This window comes from Poecilia formosa, unplaced genomic scaffold, assembly GCF_000485575.1.
Source record: "Poecilia formosa unplaced genomic scaffold, Poecilia_formosa-5.1.2 Scaffold99, whole genome shotgun sequence".
Lineage (NCBI taxonomy): Eukaryota > Metazoa > Chordata > Actinopteri > Cyprinodontiformes > Poeciliidae > Poecilia > Poecilia formosa.
In genome coordinates this window covers 217,253-228,396 of record NW_006800038.1, presented here as the reverse complement: position 1 = coordinate 228,396, position 11,144 = coordinate 217,253, and the positions used below count along the sequence as shown (strand labels likewise).

General features: G+C 36.1%; 1 protein-coding gene across 2 annotated transcripts in view; it reads left to right on the top strand.

Annotated features, from left to right (window-relative positions):
- LOC103142621 (protein kinase C-binding protein NELL1) overlaps positions 1–11,144 on the top strand; it is a 229,172-nt gene that overhangs the window by 173,638 nt on the left and 44,390 nt on the right. For both annotated transcript variants that reach the window (XM_007558768.2, XM_016674700.1), the window contains one exon: positions 3,619–3,741. In XM_007558768.2, the coding sequence (XP_007558830.1) occupies positions 3,619–3,741 (123 nt within the window). The remainder of the gene's footprint in view (positions 1–3,618; positions 3,742–11,144) is intronic.

The window sequence follows — 11,144 nt, the reverse complement described above, 5'->3', positions numbered from 1 at the left end:
TGTGTGTGGGTGTGTGTGGGTGTGTGTGCCTGTGTGCGTGTGCATGCACGTGTGTGCACGTATGAATTGTAAGTGTACTCAGCTGTAAGCAACGTCCTGACATTCACTTGTTTTTATGTTACAGAAGATACATAAACTATTGAGCCATGTTGTAAAAAGGTTCTCTTTAGCATATCACTAACAGTTGTGTAAGATCATGTTTGGTTTTAATTGAACATTGATTTCCTGCACTGTACATCAATAACCTCATTTTGTTTAAATGCAGATGTGTAATTATTATTTTGTGCTTGTCTAAGGATTCTGTTTTAACAGCCAGGCTTTTTACTCAACAGTCTGTGTAGAAGTAGACTGAGGTTAGCTCAGAAAGCTTTATTAGGTGACTCCATGATGTTATATGTTATGCTAAAAACAAGAAAAGAAATGGAATAAATATTAAAATACAAACGCTTCACATAACTGTTAAATTACTTTGTATGATGATTCATGGAACGAAAACTTTCTTTTCAATAATCTTGCTTCTAGCTGAACAAAGGATCTCACAGCTTGTGCAGGAAGTGATTTTTTTTTTAGGGTGCAAAAGTCTGAACTGTGCAGGGAATAAGAGTACCGGAATTATACCACGAGACTGAGCATAAGCTTGATTAGAAAATGAATGACACTCAATAATCTTTTAATCTTGCTTTTCTTCTTTTCATAATTATTGGAAGGGGAAGTCATAGTGGAAAAAAAACATAATTGCAATGACTGTTGGATTTTGCAATTTATAAAGAGAAACTCAGAGTTCTGAAAAGTGGTGAAGTCGAAATCTTTCAGATTCAAATATTTAAACTGGTTTTAAAAAATGTTATTTTAGATGGAATCAGTAACTAAATCACAACAAGCAAAGCAGAGAAAATCCAACTGACTTAAAAAGATTTTGCACACAGTTTATCAGTTTAAACAAGAAACAAAGTATTTTATAACCAGTTGAAACAGGATATAGAGGTTTTTTACACTTGTCTTTAGGATTTATGCATACATCCTTAAGGGAGAACACAGTGCTTGTTGTAAACCTGCTGACTAGGTGCCAATATTCTGCTTAGAAGCTCGCCGGCTTAAGTCCCACCACTTTCCTAGTTCCCAATGAGAACCCATTTCAAGTGGCCCTTCACCTCTAGCTTAGATCCAGTCTCTCCCCTCTCTCAGCTCACACAACCATCAGGGCTGATCACTGGAGATTTCATTATGAAGGACTTGTGCATGAGAGCCTCCAATTTAATGTTCCTAGGAGTGACTGTAATCAATTTTATGAACAAAATCCAGGATGTCATAAACCCCCATCTGTTAGGATTTCTGAAAGAGAACTTCCTCTGCCTCTTCGATACCATCTATTCCAGTTGTGTCCAAACTTTTTGTGGACTGTGGGGGGCTGCAAAAAATTATTTTAAAACTAACTTTTTATGTCTTTCTTTTATTTTATCTGCTCAATGATAAACTAAACCTGTAAAATGTTCTTTAAATTGACAAAATAGTTTGATTTTTGTTGAAAATGAATCTGCAAATCGCTGTCGATGCAAAACATAAAAGGTTTTGCACAGGCCGGGAGTTTCTCTCATTTTGAAGTTGATTGTTTTTTTTATTTGGACTGTAGATGATTTGTGTTTGAGTAAAAATAGATCGAATTTTGTGGTTCTAGATACTCAAAAGCTAAGATGAATTCAGAAACATTAATTAATGGGAATTTTCTTTTTAATAGGTGTTATCTGTCTTTTTAGATCAGATAGACTTTCACACCTTTCATCATTCATTGCAGATCATTGCATTTCAAATCTACTGAAAACAGACAATTATCTCCCTCAGCCAGCTGGTCAGTCCAATTAAGATTAATGTTCATCTAGTTCCAGTCACTATGGGACCAGTTTGAGCAGTATGTGCTTTACTGAACCTGCTTTTTAAACCTGCTTTAATTATTCTGTTCCTGGATTTGTACCTCCAGACATTTTGAAAAAAGTCACACCAAGCAAGGTAATGGTGAATAATCCATGACCATATATTATTATTTACTACATAGACAAAAGGTCTAAAGGAGTGGAAATGTAAAAAAGTGTCAACTTCTATTCCTTCTTCAAACATGAAGATAAATCTTATTTCACTATGTTTTTTTACGACATTGGTTTTGTGTGTATGTATCTATCTGCTGTTGTTTGAGGCTATTTTTAAAGCTCGCTTTCTTTCATTTTCAGCATATGCCATGTATAGCGGTATGCTAGATGGAGGAAAGTAGTGGATAAAAGCAAGATGGGGGAAAAAAAGCCTTAACCAATAAATGTCTGAGGGCCACAAAGACATTATATAAATTTGAACAGAAGATATGGTAGATGCTGCCTTTCCTTTGTCAACTTTTTTTGCAGTATTGCAGTTTGTTCATTTTAAATTTCATGGTCTCACCTGCATTTTCCTTCCCTGTTTATTTATTACAGCATGGCAGGTTTTTAAAATGTCACATACAGTGGTTTTTGTGTTGTCCATTTTGTCTATCTTGGAAAACTGAACAATTTACATAATCCCGCCCCTACATTCTGAATGAAAACGCACAAAAACTTTATACATTTTTGTTCTTGGGTTCATTCCCAAATTTCATAACTAACCATGTTCCTTTGCTTAATGCAAATTGAATCTGAATGGTGTAATCACTGGACATTGCCTTAGAGTCTAGATTAAAGTTTAGATTTGGATTTGTATGTGAAAACATCAACAATAATCTACAGTTTTTTTGTCTGGCAACAATCCAATGTTCTGACAACAACCTTGAAACCTTGAACTTTTTTGATACCCTTAACTGCAGTTTAAGAAACTTAGTTCATTTTGCCAAAGGCCATGCAAAGTTCTGAAGAACAGTCGGAAAAAGATTGAATGTGAGAAACAAATACATTGCAGGAAATGCAAAGTTATTTTTATTTTTATTTTTGTCAGAAACTGGCTGAAAAATGGGACAATCACTGAAGTCTAAACAACAGCACACAAGGTTACAATGTGTTTAAAAAAAACACAAATATTATTTTGGTTATTATGTATTTCCTTAAAAAGCAATTATGTAAAATAAAACATTTTCTTTCGGTTTAAGATATTTTTTGCACATCTTTAAAGAAATGTGCAAACAAAAGTTCAGTTGCTTTGTTGACTTGAGATACTTTAACCAGTTTCCAGTATTTTGTATCCCTGTGGTTTCTTGTGGTTTCTGCATCTAAAAATGGCCTAATTGACTCTGATTTGAAGCATTCAGCCTGCACACCTGGCATAGATCAGCTGTTGTTTTTCATGCATCTATTGTTAACTCACACTCACTGTCATGACTCAGCACACTTGTAATCCACTGTGGGAATGGCAAGCATGAAAGTTGATTGTAAACATAGTTGTTCAAAGAGCGGGTTGTTGACACGATAGAATCTTGGCTTCAGTTTTATTTAGCTAAATAATCACAGCTTTTCTATCCAGATTGCTGCTGAACATCCTCTCATAGCTGACTTTGTATTGCCTCTTGGGAAAAAAGAGAAAATGACTTCTCCATCTTTAACACAACAAAAATACAGATGTATCGGACCATTATGATGGCAGACTTTCTCTTTCCGTCTCCCGCAGAGCACGATGAGTGTGCCAGTGGCCAAAGCTTGTGTGATGAGAATGCCATCTGCACCAACACCATCAGAGGACACCTGTGTACCTGCAAGCCAGGCTATGTGGGGAACGGCACCATCTGCAGTGGTAAGATCCTGCCCTGGAACAGCCCTCTGGACACAGAGCAACATCCTTAAGCTTTCCTCACATCTGACTGGAGCTCATTGTGTGCTTGATGCCAACACGGTTCTCTCCATCCTTAAATCACCTAACCAGGCAGCAGCTGCAGCAGAGATGATGAAAATTGATTCTAGACCAGTTTCAGCCTGTTTTCACACAGCCTCTCCAGCATTGTTCTCCCTGTTGACCTGTTACCCCAGCACCTTGCCTGGTTTGCACACCATTGGCTAAAATTAAGCACCTGTTTTCTGAAGTGTGTGTTGCTCTTTCAAAACTTCCACCCCATCAAACTTATTGCACTCAGAGATTTAATTTATTTATATTTTTCTCATTAGCAGATTTTATTTGCCCTATTTTTTGGTGTGCTGCATTAGTTTACTTTGGGAAACTACAAAATCATAAACATGGTAAACATCTGTATGTATATGACCTAATAAACTACAGTATTCACTGCTTCAGCTTTTCATTGAAATACCACTTACAGGTACATCAAAAAAGGGAATCTCATGTTTTTTTTTGTTTTTGTAATTACGTATGTTTGTACAATTTTCATAAAAACTCTTTTTTTTCCTGTCAGACCAATTTTTTTTTTCCCTAAAGAAAGAGACAAAGTAAAACATTATTACATTAAGTTTTGTTTTAAGGAGATTGATAATTTTGTTTATCTGACCTATATTTTCAGGTTCTCTTATTTGAATAAAGTTAAATGACCCGACTTAGCTGAGGTTGCCAATCATGCTGATAATTTAAATTCAACACAGTAATTTAAACTGCAGTTTTTATGTGGGTCTGTGTTGACCATTGCCTCCCTCATCTCCCTTCTGTGCTCTGTAACTGTTTTAGTATGCTAATAATGTGTATTTCCGTCAAGTGCTTTGGATTCACACAATGTCTCGAAAGGATGTAGCGCAAATAAGATGAGTTTTAAATAATTTGGACTGCCTGCCATAGCTAGTCTTAGTAATGTGTTACAATTAATTTAATTGTTCATGTTATTATATAGAGGAGAAAGGCCGGTGTAAGACTGGGGCTTTTCTGTGTGGACTGTGTTGATTCCATCTTACAACAGGTAATTTTGGGGGAAACAAGAAAGTCAGTAACAACCCAAGTAGCATCTAAGGAGACTCGTTAGACTGCTGGCTTCTTCTATGTACCAGAGGATCTTTGCAGCTATGTGTGACCATAATGCAAAAAAACAAACAAAAAAAAAACACCACTGAAGTCCATCATAAATTCTACAAAATGAGGTGTGTCATTATGGCAGCTTGACTCCTGCATTTATCTGAGAAACTATGACACACATACGTAAGTAAAACATAGAAGAAAGTGCACATGTGTACATCAGATCAGTCATGAGATCATTTCAAAGTATCAATCCTGTTTTCAAAATAGCAATCCAGACTTTAACCCAGAAAGACGGGAACTAAATTGTTATCACCTTTAAACCCAGAGAGATCAATTTTTAGAAACTCATCTTTTCTAAAATATTTATTGCTGTTTGCAAAAGCGTTTAAAGCAAGATCTCCATGGTTGTACATATTTTATATTCAAACTAACACAAAATGCACATTGCAAAAAGATTATTCAGCAATAGAATTTGTTGAGCGTACAGAGGAAAGAGTTTTACACAACAGGGGATTTTGCATATTAAAACAGTTTGCTTCTCTCTATCAAATTTTCCTACAGGTCTGTTTGTCAAGCAGTGTTTATATGCTCACATTGTAATTTCAAGTGAAATTCTGGGGAAACATTTTCAGGTGTGGTTCATAGTTCCTGTTAATGTCCTATAATAATACTTCAAACTCACAATTATGTGGCCTGAAAACCTTTCGCTATCTAGTCCTCCTCATTTCCTGGTCAGTGTAATTTGCCTTTTTTAAGCAAGCAATAGAAGTAATAGACGAGAAGTTCTTTAATTCTAAAACTTTATTTCCAACCTGCATGACTGGAAACAAACATCTGCAGTCTCACAATTTGTTCTTTATCTCAGATTACACAGGGCATCTATGTTTTGGTTCTGTGCAACTGTTGTCACAACATCCAACTGGAACTGATTTAATTCATTATTCTGTTTTACTCTACAGAAAAATGTAGAAACTATATGAATACAGTAAAAACTATGTTTTTGCATAATGCTTAAAACACATTTGAATAAGATTAAGAATTTCTTAGTTTCTGAACATTTTTCTGTCTATTATTTAGTTAATATTCATCGCCTACTCAATTATATTGCTTCATTTGTAAATAAAGACATCCCATCAGCTTGCATGAATTTCTTTCATGAAAGTTTCATGACTCGGTGTGTATGCTTGGCAGCTTTCCAAGTCATGAGGGTATCATTAAGCCTAATAAGGCTTTGGGTTTCAGACCTGCTTAAGCATGATCTTATTAAGACTCACTATTTAAATGTGAGTCAACAGATATAGTCATTTATTTAATGTGATATGAGATATTTTGATAATCTTTTATTTGGCTAATGAAAATCACAAAACCTCATTTATGGATAAATTTGACAATTTCCTAATTGTACCTTGTTTTGACAGTAATTAGGCCTTGGAAGTATCTGGTCTGTAAGATCAAGATGAAACTTTATAACGTGATAGCAGTGACTCAGGACAGTGATCTCTGAAGATGTGCATTCCGGTGCTCATTCCCTCTATGTGCCATCGTTTTTATTTAGGCAAGAGTAGCATATTGGTGAACATAAAGACACACTGACCCCACAATTATATCCCAATTAAATTTCTGTGTTAATTTTTTTTTCATCTGACTCATATTTCTCTATAAAAACCTCACTGAGGCTTTGGAAAAAGGTGAACATAGAAATGATTACTACAATTTCAAACATTTCTAGACTCTTTTTGTCTGATCACTTAGCTTCTGGTTTGAACCAAAGCTTTAAAATGTCACCTTCTTGTCAACAATTTTTTTTCTTTTAAATTGCGGTTAAAAGCTACAATTTATGTTTGAAATATTTATTGTCATACTGACTAGTGTGGAACATAAGAGAGAATGTAAATGAGAACGTGTAGTATGCTGCAGTCAGTGTACATCTTTATGACAAAGACGGCCAAAGGATGAGAGTGAGACAGATTAAAATACAAACAGAAGCATCATTGATCAGAGGGAGAGGATTGTGTCATCTTTTCTAATCAAATGCAAAACGGATATTGGAATGAGAAGCAGGTAGAGAGCAGGTCTAGAAATAGATCAATGTCATTTTCAAGTGGCTTCCCTACAGATGAGCTTCTGTAGTTACTCGATACTCACACAGAATAAAAACAAATGTACGTGCAGACTCATGCATACAAAAATGTGAAAAGAAAACTGACCAACAAAGTTCTAAAAATCCCCAAACAGTGCTAAGAATGTGAATAATTCATTTGAGCACAGAGATAATGCAGGATGGACTCCACCTATCATAGAATAAATGTCATGGTTCTCAAAATGGACCGTAGAAAAACTATGATGCTGTACCAAAAAATGGTAAACCACCAACAAACAACAAAGATCTATATAGTGGAATGGATTAGTGATCCCGGTGCATTACCTCTGCTCACACTGTGAAATATATGTTTATATTGAGTGGATGCACTTTGTCAGGGCTCTGGCGATAAACATCTCTCGAGGCTAATTAAGTTATCTAAGTGGCTCACTGCAAGACGATTCAAATGGTTTACTGGCTCGTACAGCCTCATACCCCCACCCCCAAACAAACATTCAGTGTTGTGTTCATTCTAATAAGCAATGGGAGTTTAACAGTTGCTTTATTGAGAATATTCACTCTTTGCAAGCAGGTTTTTATGGAAACAGATGAGGGAATAAACTTGGCTTTAGGTTTGTTGGTGTAATCATTAAAAAGGCAGCTCTAGAACATGCTTTATTTACACATCACACTGGCATAGTATGATTTGATTACTGGGAATTTATCTAATAACTGCAAAGCAGTAAAAAAAAATCACCATAAATTCATAACTTATATGCTTTTCTTCAATGCCCATCCTACAGGCCTCAGAGTGCGACAAGCAGATTTCCTTGCAATTGCATTGAAAAACTTAAATGATTCACTCCAGTTGCATGGATTTGATAGTTTTCCTTTCAGGACAAAGTTGGTGACTCCAAATGATCTAAAGTTATTTAGCATTTTAACTAAAGAATAGAAAGTTAATTAATTCCAGATGACAAATAGTAAAAATTCTTAACAATAAAACAACCCTCATTCATGGAAGCTGCAGTACAGATGATTAGCTCGTACACACCGAACGTTTGACAGTGACAATCCTACTCACTGATAATATTTGTCAGAAAATACTGAGAATGTCATTAAAACTTACTGCATCTTGCCTATTCTGTTCTGACCAATTAGTAATATGTGAAAAGGGGAGTTGGAGTATTCTGTCTCGACTTCCCCCTCCCCCGAGGCCTCATTACTTTGTGATGGCAAAAGGGCCGGCCAATCGACTTGTGACTCCCATCTCATTCCCCTCATACATCATCGCTGCCCTCTGTGGGATAAGAAATTAGTGTGTCTGCCTGTGTGTGTGTGTGCATGTGCGTGCTGCATGCATATGCTCGCATGTGTGTGTGTGACTGCACCCCTCAGCTTGTCGCCATTAATGTTAGTGAGGAAAAAATAAAAGTGTAGTTTTCTTGAAAAATGAGACCATTACAAGGGGAGCAAACTTTGGTTTCCGTGCTAGAAATATATCAATTGCTTGTTACCAGATGAACGGGTGAATTCCCTTAAGAAAATCTCTAAAAACTATATTGAACTTGCCTTTAAAAAAAATTACCAAATTTCATTTCCAACGATAGAACACAACCTGTTGTCTCTGTTGATAATTTAAGAGTAACAAGTACAGCGAACACAGTAGTAATGATTCAAACATTCAGGTTTCTGTTCTAAAAAGAAAACTCTCTCCAAACCTGTAGCCCCTGTTAAAGCTCACAGATGGATGAATCATGAGTTACAGCTACACATGTGTTAAGAAGCAATAATATTTTCTGTAACATTTAAGTTCTAGAATGTGAATGTGATCCTTTTGTTTGTGAAATGTTTGTTACCTTTTGGGTGTGTCCTTGTAGCAGCCATCTTGGAACTCAGTCTAACAACATGATAAACAAGTTGTCTGACAGCATTTATTTTGTGACTCACTACTTTATCTTAAAAGCCTTCAAAAGGTGCTGCAGAACATAGCATTTATTTTCTCAGTATCACTCCGAAGAGTTGCAACGACTGGCAGTGTTTGTGAAAACGCATCAAACATTACCAACGTCATTTAATACTGAATGACGAAAAAACTTTAAATTATCAGACATGTTGACCAACATTCATCTCCTCTAACCTTGCAACTTTTAAATGTTTTACTTTTAAAAATGGTTTAGTATATTTTATCCAAACCTTAGGGTTTTCTTTGTTTAGGCTTTCAGAAAATGTTTTTGATTAAAAAAGATACATTGATGTTCCTACTAATAAGATATGTGTCACAACAAAGCATTTTTTTTTACCAATGAATCTATATATATTATATCAAACTACAGTTCAAACTACAAATATTATCATACAAATAACAGACACTGAAATCAGAAACACAGTAGCTTTCCAGTTTCATACAGCTGATCTCCTAATGTCCTGCTGAGATACTCCTAGATTAAATGCCTCGTTTGATAGAAGCTCAATTTTTTTGCAAACATTCTACTCATGCTGACATTTCCTGACATTAAGACATTTCCTGTCTCACCCAACAAGCTTCTGAATACGGTTAGAAGTAACTCACTTATGTATGTCATGCCATAAGTAATCTTGGTTTCTGCCCACCTGCCTTTTCAGGTGGGCAGAAATGATAGCTTGGTGCCACCTTGGATCACTGTTTGGGTATTAACATCCTCTCTAAAAGAAATGGAACTGGCCTGATTTGGTTAGGGTAAGATCTCTCAAAGTAGAACTCAATTTAACCAGTGAAACTGTTCAATGGATCGGAGAGAAAAACAGCTGGTCATGCTCCCTTAGGAACTGTTTAAAGGCTGTTAAATCGCATCAGGTAACCAGATGATCATGGTAAAAGAACCAGCTGTTTTTGGGAGACCCAATTGCTGCATCATTCCTTGTACAAATGCCACAACATTTCAGCAACTGAGAGAAAAGGCTGTTGAAAACATATATTTCAGGTGATGACAACAAAAACATGTCCAACTCACTGGGCATCTTTCTTCAATTGAAGCCATCATTGAGACACTGAAAGAGGAAGGAATTTACTAAACTTGTCTAGAGCTGGTTGTTCTCACAAACTGAATGACTGTGCAGGAAAAACCCTGGTGAGAGAGGCCACAAAGAAACCTACAATCACAGTGAAGCAATTAAAACTTTCCATTTTTCAGATGGAAGAGATTGTATATTAACTGCTGCATCAGTTCTTTTCCAGTCAAAGCTGTGAGGAAGAACGGCAGCAGAGAGTAACTGTTGTAAAAAGCTCATGTGAAATTAAATTTGAAAGTCTCCCAATGGCATGTGGAAGACACAAACGTCAACTTCATTAGCACACCTGTTGATCAATTCAGCAATTCAGCAAAAACCTGTCAGTCATTAGTTGAAGTCATTTGTGGTGAAGCAGGGAAACACCTACAACATGCATTGCATTGTTCCTTGAAGACGAGGGTTGAACAACACTGAACCAGAATTGAGTATTAATCTAAACATGAAAAGATATTCCATAAAATCAAACAGACATTGAGATTGAAAATGTTGTCAGTATGTCAATGTGTGGTGTGAGGCCAGTGAATCGGGAGAAAAAAACCATTGATATGCTGGTCACAGGAATCAAACAGCCTTTTCAAAGGCAATGGAACATGTTCAACTAATATCAAACAGAACAATCCAATTAAGTAAATGTATATAATGGCTCTGCATGTAAATATGCACATATTATGCTATACATAATTCTTCCTGTTTAATATTATTTTGGTGCAAGTAAAAAAATGTAGTAGAAAGTGCCAGCAGGTATTTTAAGAACCTGCCCATATCTTCTCCTTTTTGTTCTTGTCTTGTCATTTTGGTTCTTGGGTATAAAACCCAATGCTCCCAGTTTGATTCTCATTCACTGGACAGCAGCAGATTACTACCAGAGTGAAGCTATCAGACTTCTCCTGATGGGATCCTGTAACGCAATTGAAACGTGTCTGCAGTGTGCCTCTCAGTGGGGTGATTCCTTCTTTCTCTGTTTTTTTTTGGTCTGTAATCTGGAGGGAGCTCAGGGAGTCTAGACTTATTCACTGTAATCAGTCAGGCTACTGTGGTCAACCTACTTTTGCTTCCTTGTTGACTGTTGATTATACCTCATGCAGCTTTAATTGCTGGAGAATAATTAGGGGTA